The 21,319-nt window shown below is 41.6% G+C and overlaps 1 protein-coding gene across 1 annotated transcript in view; it reads right to left on the bottom strand.

Moving 5' to 3' along the window:
• Positions 1-398: 398 nt before the first annotated feature.
• Positions 399-21,319, bottom strand: part of SH2B3 (SH2B adaptor protein 3) — a 135,952-nt gene continuing 115,031 nt past the window's right edge. Inside the window, exons 5-8 of the mRNA XM_075273517.1 lie at positions 10,639-10,736; positions 8,120-8,334; positions 6,791-6,962; positions 399-2,670 (exon numbers count right to left, since the gene is read on the bottom strand). Of these exons, the coding sequence (XP_075129618.1) occupies positions 2,363-2,670; positions 6,791-6,962; positions 8,120-8,334; positions 10,639-10,736 (793 nt within the window). The 3' untranslated portion in view covers positions 399-2,362. The remainder of the gene's footprint in view (positions 2,671-6,790; positions 6,963-8,119; positions 8,335-10,638; positions 10,737-21,319) is intronic.

The following is a 21,319-nucleotide window of genomic DNA, read 5'->3' as shown; positions in this document are numbered from 1 at the left end:
TTTTTTGATCAAGAAGGCACCTTATATTAATAAGTCTTAGTGAGCGGGTAGGAACCCTCACCTGTATTAAGCCTTGGCTACACTGCTCATTGTTATCTGGAATGCAGGCACTGATGTGAGATGAAAGACAATACTAGAAGGATTTATTAGCTTTTCCATAATAGAGCTCAGGACACATCACTGTATTGTGCTTTGTATTAAAGGGAGTCTACTGCCTACCTGAAGCATATTCCACCGACACCATCATATTACAGAGCACATTACAGTGATAAACAGCATATCTTTGTTATGTATGTGACGTGTGTAGATTTGGGAAATAATAACGTTGAAGTCTTATGCAAATGAGGCAGTAGGTGCACTGGGGGCGGGCCTTCAGCTCCCTGGAGCTTCTCCAACTGTCGAGTGGGATGGGTGATGCCAGCCTAGTGGAAGATTAAACTCTTACTGCTTGGGGTGGCAAAGACAGGAAATGGTAGGGGTCTGATTGGCAAGAGCAGTGCTCCAGAGAGCTGAAGGCCCGCCCTCAGTGCACCAACTGCTTTATTTTCATAAGACTTCAAACCAATAAAATTACATACATAACAAGTACGTTATCACTGTAACGTGCTCTGTTACACGGTGGTGACAGGTGAGTGTGCTTAGCAGGGAAGAAACTCTTCAAACTAGATGGTAAAAGTCATTGCTCAATCTTGAATCAAAGATTGTAGGAGGGAAATTGTTCACTTGTGGATCTGCCATGTGGACAAAGTTTAAAGTGAATCGTCAGAGCCTTTCACCCCACTATACTGCCCCCACTTATATCATAGTGCGGCCGACTGTGTTTGATAACTTGCTCCATCCATAAGAATGATCACCACTATTAGATCATGGGGTTCTGACACCTTGCAACCCCACCAGTTAGCTGCTGCACCTGTCAGATCTGCATGGTGTATGGAGCTGGGAGCAGACAGCACCACGCACTTTGTACTGGGAGTGCCGCGGTACCGCAGTTCATCTCATATTCAAGTGAATGGGAGCTGATCTGTAACAATGCAGCATAGCCACTGCACAGTGTACAGAGCAGTGTGCTTCCAGCTCTGTACACTCTGCAGATTCAGTGGCAACTGATCAGTGGAGGAGCTGGACTGATCTGATATTAATAACCTATTCTAAGGATATCTCGAGTCTTGGACAACTCGGAATACATGCAGAGAACTCATGGAGCCCTGCAGTAAGCATGGCTGACCACACATCACAAGTCAGACATGGCGCATGCACCTTTACTTCACTATACATCCTCCGGAGGCGGCCTGCGATGATGAATCCAAATCAGAGGTATATCAAATAAGCCAGAAAAGGGCCATTTGCCAGACTATTGGGAATATCAGTTTTATGACTTTTCAGGGTAATCTGCACATGGCGCACATTGCACTTAACCTTTTTTTTTTATACTACACAAAATTGGTGTAATGTCAATTGGTCAAGTTTACACACACAGTTTCCTGCAATATGATGGAGCAGCCGCAGTTAAGGAAAGTGAAAGGTGCTGAAAGGCTACCTATACGTAGATCCATGATCCAATATACATTTAATGCTATGTCACATGATCCATATTTCCTTTTGCAATCACTGGTCTCCTGCAGAATAGTAACCATGTGACATTGTACTAGTGTCAGTGAAGTCTGAGTTTAAGGCACATAGGCTATACAATATGAAATCTTACACCTCAGTGTATATACTACACAGGTAGTAATTCCTCCAGCCCTCAGTGGATGGCCACACACCCTGTGCTCACACAATATTTCTTCTATGACCTGAACAGATAGATGGAACTAGATTTTGTCCATTGTCCTAGTCAGCTTTAGTATGGGTGAGTTAACTGCAATTTTACATAGCTTCCTAGCTAGTTAGAGAGTGGCTGCTAGCATGCATTTTTGTGTTACACTGACCCAGCTCTTGTACATTATACTGTAGGCCCAAAGATAAGTGCTACCTGAAACCAGCCTGTCAATCTCTCCAACACGTAACACAGTAGAGGACGTCTACGCCACACATCTCTTGGAACTGAAACAGTTCACCTTTACATAACTGCCTTTTGTAAACAGTAACACGAAAACTAACTGAGAAGTTGCTTACAACTTAACCCTTCACTGCACCCTATATTGGCACAGACATACCAGGCAGGAGAAAGCGGGGCCCTTTAACAGGCCTAATACAATAACACCCAAAGGGGATGTACAACTTTACTCATCCCTGCAATATAAAGAAATAATCCACAATAAAAAGACAGATTACATTCTTGGTTTGATCAGCATGTGTTAAGGCTTTTGTGATTGTAGGAAGGTAAACGTGTCAGTTCAGTATTTACAGCACTACTGCATTGTCATAGCGGAGTGTAAGGATTGTCTATTGCTCGTATATGGCCTCTTGAGGCCGAGTCCATCTCGTAGTTAGATTCCCTCTGAGTGCTTGACTGTGCTCTCCCGGACTCACTGCGTAGGAAGTTCCGTTCCAACTCTTCTGGTGGGGGAACTAAGTGGAAAATCTGCTCAGAGTAGGAACTAGTGAGCATGTCATCCGGATAGGGGTTCCTCTGTAGGTTTGCTTGGTGGAAGTGGGAAACACTGCGTTCCAAACTTGTTCTCTGGATTGGCAGTGGGAACAGTAACGGACTGACTGTGGGGCTCTGGTCTGTAGGATAGAAACAAAAGGTTAGGAGTCAAAAATGATTTGTGTTAATAATTAAATATGGAGTCGAACTCGTGTAGCCCTGTAAGATGATTGACAAATTTTAATGGCACCCTGCAGTGTTTTTCTAACAACGTGTGACACATCACCGATTGAGTATTAACCTGTTAAAGACACTGCCTATGTTGTAACTGAGTATTAACTAGTTACACACCCTGCCTGACTTCTGGATGCAGAAATTTATTTGTCTTATCATCTTAGCATTTTTATTTCTCAATCGCATATAAGGGCTTTTTTTTTAATTTTTACAGTACACACTGTATTTTTTAGAGCGCTGAAATTCCACACCAAATTCCTCACCATTTTCCTCCGTGTAAATGGACCCTTTCATGACATGATCAGTATTGTACTATTCCAGTGCTGATCATTAGCTATATAGTCAGGGTGACATATGGTATACACAACTGGTCACTACCCTCTGTTAGTTCATTCACCAGCCAGGCAGTGTCTCAGATTATCAAAGTAACCAGAGAATGGAAAAGGAGGATGCTAGGTACGTTATCTTTCCACTATGTATTAATTGTGAAATCTTTTACTATGATCTGTGGGGTTGCTTTACAAGTACAATGGTGACTTGCTGTGAATGATAATGGAACTATTTTGCTGGCATTCTGTAAATCAGGAACAGGTATTCTTATGTTCTTTAGCTGAGATTACATAAACCATAAACAGAATAAGAATAAAGATAATGACATCATAAGCTTAGAAGCAGCTATCATTCCATACAGAATAATACATAAATGTGGAAAAAAATGTGAACATGGCAAATTACATTTTATATTTTACATTTGCTGACCTTACAGTGTTTATGGTGCATGTTAGACATTCACTATAAGCTAATGCAATGCAACTTTGTTTTCCTGAGAAACATCTGAGGCGGCCTTCAATGAATCAATTCAGTTCAGAAATGAAAACTTGAACAGCGAGTTCTAAGAGGAACGCAGCTGCACACTAAATAAAACCTCTTATTGTAGGGAGAACCTGTAAGATTCTGCTTTTCCTAGTGTTTGACAATATTAGAAATTCTTATTACTTTAGGAATTATTGACAAAATATTCCACTTACAGCATTGTGACTAGCAATAAAGTAGAAAAAGACAATACAATGGGGGGGATTTATAAAACCCACACTCCAGAATTCCAAGGATTTGCAATTTTTTTTTTAGCTGATTTTCACAATAATGTTTTGACTTTTTGCACCGACTCTACTTTCAAAAGTGGGTGTGATCATCATGTCTGCCGGTCTGTCTGTACTCTACATTTATCAACTGCGACTTTTTAAAATGTTGCAAACATTGCCTCAAATTCACTCCAGTTGTGGGTGGCGTAAAAAGTAGAGTAAGAGAATTGATGTCTGACTTCTACATGCATCTAATTTATTGGGCATTGGGCAACATTTCATAAGTTTGGCATAAATTATGCCAGTACAGACTCCAGCAAAATATACTTCAAATATTCCCCTAAAGAGAAATTTCCCCCAATGTCACCAATTTAATTTATATATTAAAGGGGCTTACCATTATAGATACACTGGGAAACATTTACTAAAGGGGCTCTATCAGCAAAATTATGCTGTATGGGCCCCTCCCCCAGTTTTAAAATAAAACCATAAAAACATATATGTAAATTATACTTATTGTGCACGATAGGCGGTGATGCACGGTCTGACGTCATCTTGCTGTCACGCCTTCCTTTTCCTTATTCTTCCTTTGACGTCATCCTGTCCTGGCTCTTCCCCGCCTTGATCTTCTGTTCTTCCGGTGGGTTGTGTTCAAATCCCATGCGTGCGCAGTAGCGCTCCCTCCGGCGCCATTTTTGTTGTAGTTCTAAGTACCCCTTAGAACTACGTGAGCGCACTGCGCATGCGCAGTATGCTTGCGAACTTCTTCGTTCCGGAAGAAAAGAAGATGAAGGCAGAGAAGAGCCAGGACAGGAGGGCCTTGCTGGAAGATGAAAGAAGAGGAAGGCATGCCAGAAGATGACGTCAGATCGTGCATGACCACCCAGCGTGCACGATAAGTATAATTTACATATATGTTTTTATGGTTTTATATTAAAACGGGGGGGGGGGGGGGAGGTTTAAAATATGATTAGCAGTGCCTGAATAGCTTTTTTTAAAGGCTATTCACGCATATGCGGGGCTCATACAGCCTAATTTTGCTGATAGAGCCCCTTTAAGCTTTTTTGTGCCTTTTCATGTTTTTTTTTCCCTGCCCTGCACTTTATTTATGACGCATTTGCACTTTTTTCAAGGTATCTATACGACTAGTCAGCATTTATTTGTGTACCATTTACATTATGCAGGAGAATGGTCCTATGTATGTAAGAATAAGTCATGGCGACAATGATTTCTCATATATACTTGACCAGCACTACATCCTTATTCCTCCCTACTACATTTCACCACTGAAGTTCAGGTCCTGAGTATGTACTGTATAATTGCCAGGTTTGGGAAATTGCAAAACTTACTTTACCCCCTCCCTTCTTGTTTACGCTGCACATGAGTGTGGTGATGCCCCCAAACCACAGTATAACAATCCTTTATGCCCTCCTCACAGTACAATGTCTCCTTATGCCTGCCTTATAGTATAATATGATGTGACTTGAGAGCAAAAGAAACTTACTTCACCAGGGAATCTTGTGCAGACAAGAAAAAGTGTAGGAAGTTTTCTTTTCAGTATATTTTTGGACTAAAAAAAAAAAGTCCTTGAAAATCCCTTTAATGTTCTATAAGTTGCAAATTAAGACCCTCGTGGATCTGACTTGTTTCTCAGCATATCCCACAGATGCTTGACTAGATTCATAGAATAAGTTCAAAGAGGGCCTGGGGGCCTTTCTCGAAGAAAACAATATTTCAGGTTATGGATTCTAATTTTAAGGACACGTTGATCCAGGGATTATACTGCCTGCCAGATTGAAGCCGGTAAGGAATTTTTTCCCCTGAAATGGGGCAATTGGCATAAGCCTCATGGTTGGATTTGACGGACTGATATCCTCATCCAACCTCATCTACTATGTAACTATGATTGACAGTTGTGTTATTTGGACGCCAAGTCAACACCTAGGTCACAGCCAAGGGTTTACATGGTCTGCCAGTAGGTTTTGATATGTAGTACATGTCAAACTACTAATAACTAAATGATTGCCAAGACCCATGGTTTTCCAGTAGGGTAACGCCCAGTGCATCATATTGCCTCCACCACCTTGCTTTTTTTTCCATAGAGCATCCAGGTGCCATCTCTTTCCCCGGTGAGTGATGTACAAGCACCTGTTACTGTGGAAGAAATGTTTACTTCAGACCAGGACACTCTTTCAAAGGTGCCTATTGTAGGCGCTATCAGTAGTAGGCAGGGACAGCATGGGCACTCTTGCCATTCTGTGGTTCTGCAGCCCCATACACAAGAATGAATTGTGTCTTTTTACAACTTTCTGACATAACCAGTGTAAACATTTTCAGTAAGTTGCAGGAACCTTCTAGATGAACCAGTCCTTAGACCCCATACACATCAATGAGGCTTGGGTGCCCACAACCTTTTCAATAGGTTTATTCTTATGATGTGTATCTGTATAATAAAAATTATTTATATACAGTACAATTCTGAATTTGCAGGATTTCAATGGGCACTGGAATACCAGTGATTTAGTGGTTGTTGAGTTAAATCTTTGATTTTGGGGGTTCTATTTCATTAATCAAGGTATGGTGTTAGATAAATCCTGCAAAAAATATAGATCGATATAAAATGTACCAGTGTGACTTGAAGCTTTTTCTGTGGAGTCAGGAATTAATATGTACTATTCCTTGTAGCAGTGTAATGAAAATAATTATCTTTGGATGCATTTCTAAATAACAGAAGACCGCACATAAACCGCTTTCATCACCTCCATGACGTATATGCAGTCACCCTTCCTGTGTTCACCTGCCAAAAATCCACACATTTTGAGGATGGAAGCATATGGAAACAATGTCTTATTCTGTAGGCAGTCATATGAGCCACGTGTACTGTACACAATATATATAAGAGTATACAATCCCACACTAGCAACATAAAGGAGCGCACTTTTACCTTGTGAATAAACAGCAGATACTATGTAACTAGACAACTTCACGTCTCCGGCAGCTCCACATTCTAGTGGTATTGGGTGCAAACGAAAGTAGTGAAGCATTTCTACTACTGACAGGAAACGGAGGTGCTGAACCCGGCACTGACCTCTTTCTGTCAATGTGAGCCGTAGGTGCTAAAACAGATAACCACACAGTATTTTAGTTTAATATGATTTCTTCAAACTAAAGAATTTTGCATATCAAATGTGTTCTCCTGAAATACAATCAATACAGCTCAAAATGCAGATTATTAGACTTACTTTTAGACTTAAAGGAGTACTAAACATAGAAAATGTGTCAAACAAATCGCCCTATTATGTCTTTACAAGTAAAATTGAGAAGAATATAAAGAAATCTTCTCTGTGTGTCCAAGGACATCAGTCAAGTCACTGTCATGTAAGAGACTGAAAGACAACTGGCTGGAGCTGGAATCTCCTTACTCCTGTCCTATCTGCAATAGAGCAAAACTATTGTTAAATTCTGTGACCTTGGCCCCCAGCTGGTCCCAGGCCATAGATTAATCCCTGAAATCTTTATTCAATTGTCCAGGCAATGTTTTTTTACTTCTCATATCCGGGTATCTGGTTTTTGAACTCTTGCTGAATGAGTATCTTTTGTTTCCCTTAGGGCACGTTCATATGGGTACAGACCTCACAATGGTGGACTCCTAACGTTCTTTTTTCTGCTAGCGGCAACATGAAGCGACATGACCTTTGTTGAGGCGGATTCCGCCTCAGGAGGTCAATAGAAGTAAATGGGAGGCGAAAACCGCGTCAGTTTTTTTTTTTGCCAAAACCGCATCGCAGTTTCTGGCATGGTTTTGGCAAAAAACGCGACACTTTTTTTTTTTTTTTTTAAGGTCCATTCACTGTCTGGGAGGGGGAACCACCTGGCGTTTTCTGAAGCAATTTTTTACCAAAAAACACTCCAAAAAAACGGCTCAAGGTCCAAAACCCGCTTCCTAATTAGAAAGGGTTTTTTTCCGGACTAAATTACGCCACACGTAATTCACATGTGAACTTAGCCTTTGACAGCAATGGCACAAACACATATATAGACTGTATATATGCATTATTATTTTTATTTTTTTTGTAAATTCAATTATCATGCAAAGTATAGCCTCATAATACCTGGACACGTGTACATGTGTTAAACTGACATCTGAGAAATGCACATTATGCTAATAAAATACAGAGACTTTCATTTATTCTAGCCATGTGTTAAGTCTCTTAAATCTGCCACATATGAAGTACATAGCACATGTGTGAACAAGGTTTTGCAGATGTCTTACCTTAGCTCTGCCTTGGAAATTAAAAGTGAGGACATACTCTCCTCTACGTGTTTCACTTTGTCTCACAAGGAAGACCCCATGTCCCTCAAATCCCTGGGACTGAACAAGCTGCGCTGCTTTGACCCGAGAGATAGGTCCATGGAACCATGGATATGGTGACAAGAAATGATCAGTTTTATGGCAGCACTGCTCTGGAGGCACAAAAACGGCAGCACCTGAAAAGAACAGTATTAAACGTTAAATATTATGTGGCAATTTTGTGTGGCTAAATAGGTTTACAATGTATATTTGTGGTAAGAAGAACAGTCATTTTTTCATAGGTTTTTTAACATATGAGACATCTGCCTTGGAATACAAAACTGAGCAGTGCTACAGATAACATGAAATTGATGGTATCTCTAGGTACTGTAATAAATACTTTCATGCTCTAGTATAATTTTGATAATAATGGACCGCAAGAACTGACTACAAAGGTATCAGAGGTATGATGTAGTACAATTGAAAACAATTCCCAGTGCAGTCAGGTGATGACAGAATATGGATAGAAAACTACCTGCATGTAAACTGCTTAGAAATATTTCCATTCTCCATACAATATTTCCTTTTGATAGATAAAGAGGTTTTTTTTTTTTTAGTCTATTTAACCACTTCTGGACCAGGCTAATATTCCTGGTTCAGGACCAGCCTCACTGTTTGTTTTTATGTTTTTGTTTTTTTTCAGCCAAACTGTTTTTCCTCAACATAGGGCCTCAGCCTTAAAGGGATTCTATCATTAAATTGCTATTTTTGTCACTAACATGTAGGAATTGCCATTCGTTAGAAGTCCTGGTTTTCTTTGGTATGCAAATGAGTTCTCTCGCAGCACTGGGAGCGGGCCCCAGCGTTTCAACAGTACTGGGGGAGTCCCCAATACTGCGAGAGAAATCTCCAGCGCCACCTCCATCTTCGTCTGGAATGGCTTCTCTCTGCATCTTCTTCTGGCGCAGGCTTCAAACTTCTATGCATGCACAGTCAGCTCTGCCGTTGGGCAGAGCCTACTGCACATGCCCGCAGAGAGAGGCCATTCCAGACGAACATGGAGGCGTTCGCTGGAGATTTCTCTCGCAGCATTGGGGATCACCCCCAGTGCTGTGAGAAAACTCAATTGCATACCGTAGAAAACCCGGAATTTCTACCAAACGGCGGCACGGAGAAGACATCTAAAGGTAGGAGAAGAATAGCCTTTCTTAAGCCTATTCTAACGTGTTAGTGAGAAATAAATAGCAATTTAATGATAGAATCCCTTTAAGATAAGGTCCCACAGAGAAGGCTGCAGCAAAAAAAAAACAAAAAACGCTGCAGGAAAAAAAAAATGCTGCGGCAACACATCACAGAAGGTGCTTTTCACAGAAAGTCTGCAGAGGTTTTCGCTGGCGTTTCAGTAGGTATAATTGACATCCTGTGATTTCTAAAACTGCAACAGTTTTGGAAATCACAGCATATCCACTGTGGGATGGGATTAACTAGAATCTCATCCACTTTGCAGGGACTGCAAAACGGCAAATTTTTTGCAGTGGTGTTTAGACCACGTTGGGACTTCAGCCTAAAATAGTGTTGCCTCTCCATTACAGTAATTGTTATGCAGTGTTGAGTTGCCGGGGCGGGCCAAGAACATATGATGTTGGCATGGTGTTGGATTATTATTATTAATAATATTAGTAGTAGTAGTAGTAGTATTTTACTTTAATAGTTTTTTTTATTTGTCTTTTAATTCTTCTATGATCAGGTATGTTTTTGCAAGGTTAAGAGTAGGACACCCAGACATGTAAAGTCAACGGGTGGTCCAAAACTGGTTAAAAAGGATCTGGAATCTTTGGTTCCAATTTACACAAATGCATGGAATATTGCCTGCAGTGACCACCAAGTCCTTATCCTCCTCAACATGGACTGAAATAGCGCATGCTACTTTTTTTTCATAAAGGAAAAGGAAAAATATGCAAATTGCAAAAACTAATTGAAATTATATGGCATGTACGCTTTCTCTCTAAAATGCTATATAATGTAAGAGGCTCTTCTTCAAACATTACATGACTTTATCCAGATCAGGGGAGGACAGTGATGCCATCTGGTTGTGAGTTAAGTTGAGAAGTTTTTTCTATACTGCAGGACTGCAAACTGCCAACAATACTAATTGCTAGTACTTTCCAGTCCTGCAAAAGTATCTTCGAGGATGGATTTATTACAGCTGGGAACATGGAGGTAGCAGAACTGTATGTTTACCAAATGCGTGTGAAGTAAGGTTAAGCAGACCAGAGGTAGTATGCAGCTGAAAAGTATAATAGAAGCAAATATAGTTGACTTTGTGTTCAAATGGGACTAGGTATGGTCCCAGTTGAAAAGGTCCAAAATGAAATTTTGCCCAAAAGGTGCCCCACTTTCAGAAAGTTTGAAAACCCCTTATCTTAAATAACAGGAGGAGAAAGAACGATATCCCTGTAATGTCAAGATAAAGAAGACATACTATTCAGACATGAACGAACCTTGGTTAATGGAATCTGTGCTGCCACTACTGGGATTCTGTGCTGTTGGATCTGAAGGAGAAGACACCGGCATCTCTCCTGCATCAATATCCTCTGATCTAAAATAAAGAAATTCAATGTTAGCATTCATATAAACATCATGGCTGAATAAAAAAAAAAACTTATTACAGAAATTTTAGCAACTGAATTCAGTTATATTCATCTGAATGTTGTTTCAGAAGCAAATGCATGAATGCCTGCAAGCTCCATTCAGATTAGTTGCAGTCACTTATGTACAAACCTGCTGACTTTTTCATCCAGCAATGTCAGGGTTTTTTCAGCCAAAGACAAGAATGGCTACAAAAGGAATAGGAAATATATAGGAAATTCTTATACTTCTAACTTCTGCTCAATTTATTCTTGGTTTGGCTCAAAAAACCACAACAAAATCTGCAACAAAAAAAGCTGCGTTTCTGCAATGTGGGGCTTTAGCCTTACAATGGGGCTAATCTGAGTCCCAATCCTCTCAAATTTCTGTCACGTATTTTCTGAAACATTTACAACAAATTTTCTAATAAATCCTTAGTGAATTTACCTATGGCAGATCCATGGTTAGAGAAAATGTCTTTTCTGAACAGAAAAGTGGTTTTATGATATATTGCATAAAATCCACACACTAACATTAATGTCACATATTCTGCAGATCGAGGGCAATGTGTACCTATAACCATCGCTGAATATTAGACTAACCAGCTCAGACACTTTACATCTCCAGGGCTATGCTTTCAGCATTGGCTTCAATGGCGCTTTCATGTGCAATGCATGTCTGGGTTTTGCTGTGAATGTGAGGAAGTTTTTATTTTTTATTTTTGATGAGTCAGTTCTTGGAATTGTTCTTAGATCAGTTTCTATAGGTAACCACATGTGCACTAACCATAAAAAACATCATACCTACAATGCACATCTGGTCATTGCACAAGCACCAACAAAATGCTCTCTGTGAATCCAGCCTTATCCTTCATGTACATAACCAAGTGCATGAGCCAGATCCATGGTTGAACGGCATGGATGATACATGGATGTTGTCTGTATACCGCTCTTGGTTCCACAGACCCATCAATTAACTTCTGGACCACAAAAGGAATAGGACCTGTCCAGAGTTTTGCCACAAGCTCATGTCTCCATACAGTCACTACCAGGCCCTGGACCCTCTGGAGGTTCCAAAGGCCTCCCAACAACATAAGAAAACACTGGTATTATAAATAGACATGTTAATAAATATTTAACATTAGGGCCAAGGAGCTTCAAATTATGACTCTGGTATTAAAGAGGACCTTTCCTGTCCTTGTGAACATGCAGTATTATATACCGCTGGAAAGCCAATAATGCGCCAAATTCAGCACACTGTCAGCTTTCCTGTTATGTGCCCTGGGGCAAGAGATATTGGTGCCATAACCAATAGCTCTTCACTGTCAGACGGACATTTCTGACAGACTAGCTGGGTTGTGAGGAACGCCCACCCTGACAGTACTCATCCATAGCTCTGTACAGTCAGAGGGGGTATTCCTTGCTGCTCAGCCATGACACTAGGCTGTGAGGGACGCCCCCCTGTACTGGTCTATGGACAGCGTTATGGCTGGGCGATAAATGTCCCCTCTCTGACTGTACAGAGCTTTAGATGAGTACTCCACAAAAACACTGTCTGTCCACAGCCAACTGCTATAATTTGATGCAATTTTGCGATGCATGGACCAGCTCCCCAGACCGGGGCGAAGTATGAAAACCACAGAAAAAAAAGAATCGATCCAGCACCACTTGTATATTGAAAAAGTTGCTAAAACATTGTTTTTTATTCATTCATTCATTTTCATTAAAAGCTATGTTTTAGCAACTTTTTCAATATACAAGTGGTGCTGGATCGATTCCACACATTCCTCACAGCCCAGCTAGACTGTCAGAAACGCCCCTTTGACAGTGAAGAGCTGTCGGTAACGGCACCAATATCTCTTGCCTCAGGGCACATAACGGGAAAGGCGACAGTGCACTGCTGGCTTTCTAGCGGTATATAAAACTGCATGTGCCCGAGGACATGAAAAGTCCTCTTTAAGGTCAAATGTATGTCAAAAACTAGGAACCCAAATGGAGACTCTCCACTGGATCCTTGACTGGACAGACAGGCAAGTATAGATCGCTTATTATTTTAAGCCTCCTAGGGGTGAAAAAAACTAATTGGGACAACCCTTTAATAGTTAATTTAATCTATCAAGTCAAGATGAGTAAGATCGTAAATGAAATGAAAAAACAAACTAATTCTTCACCTCAGAAAACAAATATTCAATTTCTACTCTATCTTTAAAACTACCGCAAAATAACTTGCAAACTTTTAGTCTACCCAAGAGCTTTTTAACCTGTCCAACCTAAAACATGTCACCTGTGAGAGACAGGTTTCCAATAAGAGCCTCAGAAAGCAACGGAAACACACTTGTAATTCATGGAAATTCAAGGAAGGGGAACAGAGCTGGAGGAGGACAAACTCTGGAAATCACACAATGATTAATTGCTAACAGAGTTCTTGGTATTTCAATAACAGGAAAAGCCTTTCAGCATAGAGCTGGAGGCTGAACCATATGCAAACCCTACAGGTCAACATGCACTTCCTCTGCTTCCGGCTTTGGAAACAGCAATTATCACCTAAACAGCAAATCACACATGCAATGGTCCTTGGCAGCAGGTGACTACTGCGATTCATGTGCAATAGCTGACCGTCAGCATCTTTTAGCCCTTGCTTATAACCGGAGCTATCACAGACAAGCAATGCTCTCAAAGGAAAACAGCTGGACTTTAACCTTACCCTTATATTTTACTGTTTATATCCTATTTAGTACCATAATCTATGCAAACATTCAAAATCAGAACTAGAATGTGCACAGTATTCAGAAAAAAGACAGTACAGCATAGCTCCCAACCGTCCCGCATTCCGCGGGACATTCCCGATTTTATACTCCAGTCCCGCACGGCTTACCGCATGTCCCGCTGCTTATTAACAAACTTTCCCTCGATCACCATCCACTCTTATAACCGATAAAAGGTTGTAACCAGGATAAGAACAGGTAGTGATCAGGGAAAAGTCTGACTCCTGTACTCAGAAGGACCTGTCTGACATCAGACAGTCACGTGACTAGGTAGGTGTGTCTTAGTATCCCGTACAGGCGAGGAAGAGATGGAGAGATGTGTGAGATGCAGGGTGGACTGTGTGTGACGGGGAGCTGTGAGATGCAGGGTGGTCAGTGTGTGTGTGTGTGTGATGGGGAGATGTGAGATGCAGGTTGTACTGTATGGGGGAGGGGGGAGAGATGTAAGGTGCAGGGTGGAATGTGTGTGGGAGAGAAATGTGGGGTTCAGAGTATACTGTGGAGTCAATTTAGATGTGGGTGGAGTTAAATTTGCGGCAGCCCGCCCACATTTTGTCCCTCTTTCTGCCCTTTAAAAGTTGGGAAGTATGGTATAGTTAAGTGCTCTTGAAAAAAAATTCCCTTTGAATTTTCTACAAATTTTTAATCCACAGAAAATATCTTAAGGCTCAGGCCACATGTACCATAGCAAAAAAGCGCTGCGGGAAAAAACACAAAGGCAAACCATAGTTCTTTCTGCAGCGCTTTTCACAGAAAGGTTTCCTCTGCGGGCTTTCTGCTTCCATTATACCTATGGGAAAACTGCTGGCATTTCCGAAGGTATAATTGATTTGCTGCGATTTTCAAAACTGAAACGGTTTTAGAAATTACAGCATGTCGGTTACGTGTGTATTTCTGCAAAGAGGGGATGTGATTCACTAGAATCTGATACCCACTTTCCTGTGTTTTTTTTCAGTTCTATGTTTAATTTTAAAGTATGATTTATTGTTTATTGTTAAAAGTAAGTAGATGTTTGTTGTACCAGTGAGATCTTTACTTTTAGAGAGATACATGTGTGTGACTAATATGTTAGTGGTGCCTGCATCATGCACAGTGGCCAAACTACCACCAAACCCCATAACCTTATGTGGTATGGTGGGACCCTGCTGCTTTTTTTTGTTTGAATAAGTAGTTACCTGCTGGAGTAACTCCAACAGGTAATGGCCCCCCATTTAATTACCAATCCCCCTCTTGCCATGGCCACCTCTATTTCCCCTTCAGCCCTCCAGGGGACCCTGTGCACACTGTAAGGGCCACTATAGGACATTATACTGTATAGAGGGGAAATCGGAAATTATTATTATATTGTATATAGGCTACTATAGGACACTATACTGTGTGGGGGTCGCTATGGGACACTATACTGTGTGGAGGGGCCACTGTGGGACATTATTGTGAATGGACAGGCCAATGTGGGACATTATACTTTATGGAGGGGCCACAGTGGGACATTATAGTGTGTGTAAATTTTATTGTTTGTGGGTGCCAGGGGCACTATGCCATGTGGGGGGCAATCTTTTCTAGTCACTCGGCTGATCATGCATTTAGTGTGTGAGTGGCTTGTGTGGCATAATCTAGTGGTATGCATTCACTGTGATATAAGTTCAGTGTGTGAGTAGCATGTGCAGTATGTGTTTAGTATGTAGGTGATACACAGTCTGGTCATATTAATGTGACCACTGCCTACTTTTGACGTCAACGTTAAATAACCAATCGGAGAAGGTACGTGTCATCAACCATCTGGGTGCACTCATCATTGTGGAAGGCACGATGGATCATCACAAGTATGCATCTATCCTTGCGGTCCATGTTCTCCCCTGCATGTGAATTGTTTTTCCTCAGGATGATGGCATCCATCAGCAGGACAATGCGACGTGTCATAAAGCTCATAGTATATGTGCGTGGTTCGAGGAGTACCAGGATGAGTTTACCGTACTCCCTTGGCCAGCAAATTCCCCGGACTTGAACTCAATCGAGAATCTGTGAGACCACCTTGATCGGGTTTTTCACGCCATGGATGCTCAACCGCGTAACCTAGCGCAGCTGGCCACGGCAATAGAGACGGTATGGCTTAATATCCCAGTGAACATCACCACAACATCCCCTGTCTTCCTGCACGTCTCGCAGCGGTCCGCTCTGCCAAAGGTGGTTATTCTGGATTTTGACAGGTGGTCACATTAATGTGACTGGAGTGTGTATGTGCCACATATATCCAGTGTGTGCAATATCTGCCCACTATGTGAAATATGTAAAACCATTCCAGGATGTGGTGTTTGCGGTACATTTCTAGTGTGTTAGCGCCATTTGTGCAGGAATATAAGGTATAATTACAAATATTGACCCAGCCTTAATTAAAACTTTACCATCAGTCATTGAATGGTTCATAGTATTAGGCTTTCTAATGGGAGAGCTTCATACTGTATAATAAAGTGACTGTTCACACTTCAGTATCATATATAGACAAGTTCCAAACTTCCACTTGTTTGGGTTTCAAGTCCAAGCACACTAGAGAAAGCCACAGTGTGCGCTATTAAAGCACTGGGTCATGTGGGAATTGGGGGCGCTATGCTCCCATCTTCGTCTGTGAATAGATGTAGAATATATGTGGCCAGTATTCTTGTGTGCAACACATAAGATGTTATTATAAAGAATATGATTCATTGTGGTAATAAGAATTAATGTATGTAACCCACCTAATAGTGAAACTAATATTCCATCTCTCCTGCAGGTTATATAACCTGGATATGTATGATATACTTTATTTTTGGCAGTATAGTATCACCACCATTGCCTCTACTCCAGTAGGTCCTCATTCTATTCCTGTCACCTTACTTCTGTGCTGCACATACATTTCATAATCAGATATGGTATAGAAGCTTTGGCCAGCACATACAGTCAGCATATAACATGCTGCTCTCATTTACAATTGTGTAATATGCATTGACGTATGAAATACCTGAGCAGCAAGGAACATGTGGAGCCACCATTTTTAGAGGTTCTTTGAAAAAATGAAGGCAGGCACCAGATTGCTTTTCTTTTCAATAACAACACTTTTGCTAAAATTTCTCCCAATATCTTTGGTAGCTGTATATGTCCTATGGCGGGCTGTCTACTTCCAGGGCTCATTTTAAGCTGAAGTCTGGCCCTCGTTTCTTAGCCACATGGCTGATGCCAAAATGCCTGCGTGTTACTAGGCCGTATGAGAGCAGAAGCTACCTTCTCTATAAGTGAGATGTCTAAGAAAAGCAGATACTAGCTGGGTCTTAAAGGGGTTATCCAGTTTCTCTGGCCTAGACCTAGGAGTTCAGGTACTGCAGCGCTGTCCCACCTAAATCTATGTAGCTGAGCTGCAGTACCTACATTCACCACTTCAGTTTGTACGGCGAGTGAGCACTGCGGCTCACTGTATGTAAACAATACCGCAAAGTCTCGTTACCAGTGACCTGCAGGTGTTGGACCCCCACAGATCTAATATTGATGACCTATCCTAAGAATAGGCTATCAATGTTAGAAACAGGAAAACCCCTATAATGTAATTTTCTTGTTTAACCCCTTAAGGACCAGGCCATTTTTTGGTTTCGCATTTTCGTTTTTCCCTCCTCACATTTCAAGAGCCATAACTTTTTCATTTTTCAGTTCACAGAGTCACATGATAGCTTATTGTTTGCGGGACAAATTGTACTTTGTAATGGCACCATTCAATATGCTGTGCAATGTACTGGGAAGCTGGAAAAAAATTCAGAATGAGGCGCAATTGGAGAAAAAATGCATTTGCGCCATTTTCTTATGGGTTTAATTTTTACAGCAGTCACTGTTTGGTACAAATGACATTTTACCTGTGTTCTACGTGTCAGTACAAACGCGGTGATACCAAATTTATATAGTATTTGAAATTTTTTGATACTTTTAAAAAAATGATAAACTTTGCAAAATAGAAAAAAAAATTTGTGTCATCATGTTCTAACACCTGTAACTTTTTCATATTTCCATGTATGGAGCTGGTTGTGGTGTCTTTTTATGCGGGACAAGATGACGTTTCTATTGATACCATTTGGGGAAAGATCCGATGGTTTGATCACTTTTTATTCAATTTTTTATAGGAGGCAAAGTGTTGAAAAAAACGCTATTTGGCTGTTTTTATTTTTTTTGCCGCTACGTTGTTCGCAGTACGGGATAAATGTTTTAATATTCTAATAGTTCAGGCATTTTGGAGCGCAGGGATACCTAATATGTTTATGTTTAATGTTCTTTAATTACTTTTATAGCTGATCTAGGGAAAGGGGGGTGATTTGAACTTTTATATATTTTTTTTTTTTTTATACTTTTAAAAACTTTTTTTTTTCTTCTGTTACATTTATGATCAGACCCCTTAGGTACCTTGAAACCTAGGGAGTCTGATCGCTCATACTATTCACTGCAATACTACAGTACTGCAGTGAATAGGAAAATCCCAGCACTTCTATTAGACGATGCCTCTGGCATCGTCTAATAGATCTCGTGCAGAGACAAGCCTGGAAGCCTTCAATAGGCTTCCGGCTGTCATAGCAACCGATCACCGCCCTCTTGTGACGTTCAGGAGGGCGGCGATCGGCGAAACATGGCGGCGCCGTTTACACACTGCGGTCACGTTTGACCGCAGTGTGTAAAGGGTTAACAGCAGCGATCGGCTCGGGCACCGACCGCTGCTGTTAGTGGCAGGTCCTGGCTGTATGATACAGCCGGCATCTGCCCTGTATGGAGCGAGCTCAGCGTGTGAGCTCGCTCCATACATCCCCATGCGACCCATGACGTACAGTTACGTCAAGGGTCGCTAAGGGGTTAATTGGATCCCGATATACAAGAAAGACATAAGTGAACTTGAAAAAGTGCAAAGACGGGCAACCAAAATGATTAGGGGAATGGGTGGATTAGAGTACAACGATAGATTAACAAACTTGGGGTTATTCAGTTTAGAGAAAAGACGTCTATGGGGAGATCTAATAACAATGTACAAATACATGAAGGGACAATACAAAGAACTTTCTAAGGATATTTTTACTCCTAGGCCAGTGACAGTGACAAGAGGACACCGTCTACGTCTGGAGGAGAGAAGGTTTCACCAGAAACATAGAAGGGGATTCTTCACAGTAAGAACAGCGAGGCTCTGGAACTCTCTGCCCCAGGAAGTGGTGATGGTGGATTCATTAAACAAGTTCAAAGAGGGCCTGGATGTCTTTCTTGAAGAGAAAAATATAACGGGTTATGGATTCTAGATTTTAAGGACATGTTGATCCAGGGTTTTTATGCTGACTGCCAGATTTGGAGTCGGGAAGGAATTTTTTCCCCTGGAATGGGGCAATTGGCACGAGCCTCATGGGGTTTTTTGCCTTCCCCTGGATCAACACTGTAGGAGATTGTAGGATTATAGGTTGGACTTGATGGACTGATGTCTTTATCCAACCTCATCTACTATGTAACTATGTAATTGTGAATTGAGGAGTGGATGCGATAAATCCTGTACATTCAGTATTCTAAGGTACATTTATAAACTGCTTAAGTACAGAGTATATTTTTTTTCATTTCTGCATGCCAAGAGCCATACACTTTTCCTTTTCCCATAGTATAGCTCAGTGGCGTAACTAGGAATGGCGGGGCCCCGTGGCGAAGTTTTGACATGCCCCCCCCCCCCCTCCCCCGCCCCCGACCGACGCTGAAGACTTTGGCCAACTGACCCTTAACGCCCCCCCCCCCCCATGCGCATTTCTGCGCACACTATAATACCCCATATAGGCCCCTGCACACAGTCTTATGTCCCCATAGTGGACCCAGTACACAGTATTGTGTCCCATAGTGGCCCCAGTACAAAGTATTATGTCCCCATAGTGACCCCAATACACACTATTATGTCCCCATATTGGCCCCAGCACACAGTATTATGTCCCATTGTGGACACACATGAACAATTATTATACTCTGGAGTCTTTTCAGACCCCAGAGTATAATAATCGGAGACCCAGATGGATACAAACACAAACTACTGTTACTTACCTATCTCCCGGCTCCGCTGCATTCTCCGTCTCTGTCAGGCATCTTCCAGGACGTCATGTGACCAGGGCCCTGCGTCGCGGGTCATATGACATCACGCAAGTAGGCCGAAGCCTGCCCGGAGCCTGGAGAGGTAAGTAACAGTTTTTTTATGTTATCTTACCTCTCCCGGGTCTCCGATCGTTATACTAGGGGGTCTGAAAAGACTCCCGAGTATAACAGTGCTTGGGAGGCCCGTGCCATCACTTACCGATCACGTCCTATTAAAAAAAAAAAAAAAAAAAAAACACACAACGCAGTGGTTGCGGCTGTCGCTGGGCCCCTAATGTCCCGGGCCCTGTGGCAGCTGCCTCCGCTGCTTTCCCGGTAGTTACGCCCCAGGTGTAGCTGTATAAAGGATGAGTTCTGTTATTGCTACCTTTAGAGTACATATAATGTGCTACCTCTTGTGTCACCCCCTCTACCTCATAGATTGTAAGCTCTTGCAAGCAGGGCACTCAGTCCCATTGTGTGAAACGACGTTCTTTGTTAGGGGGCGTTCACATTACCGTCGGTGTCCGACAGGTAGTGTCCACGCCTAGTGTCCGCTCAAAATCTGACATTGACATTAGGAGCGGACACTAGCTGTGTCCGTGACACTTGTCATTTATTTAAATGGGCATCGGGTGCGTTCTTTTGCACTCCGTGCCCTTCCTTCCCTGTCCGCATGTAAAGATGTCCGACTTCTCAAGCGGACAGAAGAACCCTACATGTAGGGTTTTTCTGTCCGCTTGTGACAGGTGTCACGGACACAGCTAGTGTCCGCTCCTAATGTCCATGTCAGATTTTGAGCGGACACTAGGAGTGGACACTACCTGTCGGACACCGACAGTAGTGTGAACGACCCCTTATGTATCTGCCTGTATTTGAACCCTACAAATTGTACAGCGCTGCGGAATATGTTGGCGGTATATAAATGAAATTTATATTATTTATTAATGTGTAATTTTTATTTATTTATTGCCATAATGAGTGTCTGAGCTCATTACATAATTAATTTTGTTAACTTTTATTAAATATTTTGGGAGGGGGATAGGAAAGTAATAGAAAAGTCAACTATTCTTCTTATGCTCTGTGCAGAATAAGTATTTTTTGGTACCATATATCTATTTTTTATTGTTTATTTTTAAGCAATGAAATAATTTAAATGATTAAAATGAATAATTTTAAAGGTTTTAGATTTTTTACGTAGCAGAGACTTTTTATTTTACTTTATTAAAAAAAAACATCCCTCATGTGGACTTGAAATTCTAGTAGAGTGCAAAAATCAGGCTATACATGAACCCAACAGTTATTATTCATCAGTTTTCATTCTGTCCATCTATTATGTCCATTTTGCAGTTTCAGTTTGTCATTACTTTTTAAGGCCCCATGCAGATGGCCGTGGCCGAGTTCAGTGTACTATCCGGGTTTTTCCCGCATAGCACACTTACCCATTCATTTCTTCTAGCCCATGCACACGACTGTGTATTGCACGGTCCTGTGTGCGAGCCTACATTCCAGGCCAGAAAAGTTAGCACAGGTCCTATTTGCTGCCGTACTTCCGAGGTTCCTATTCATTGTATGAATGGGCTGCTGAAAGATGACATCCGTGTCCCACTGGTGCACTGTCGATGTCGTTCATTTGCAGCTGGCAGCTATCACACGGTCGAGTGCAACTGGCCTAACTTAAAAAATGGATGAACTTA

This window comes from Leptodactylus fuscus, chromosome 1 (assembly GCF_031893055.1).
Source record: "Leptodactylus fuscus isolate aLepFus1 chromosome 1, aLepFus1.hap2, whole genome shotgun sequence".
Taxonomy (NCBI): domain Eukaryota; kingdom Metazoa; phylum Chordata; class Amphibia; order Anura; family Leptodactylidae; genus Leptodactylus; species Leptodactylus fuscus.
This window is presented reverse-complemented; position numbering and strand designations above follow the sequence as displayed.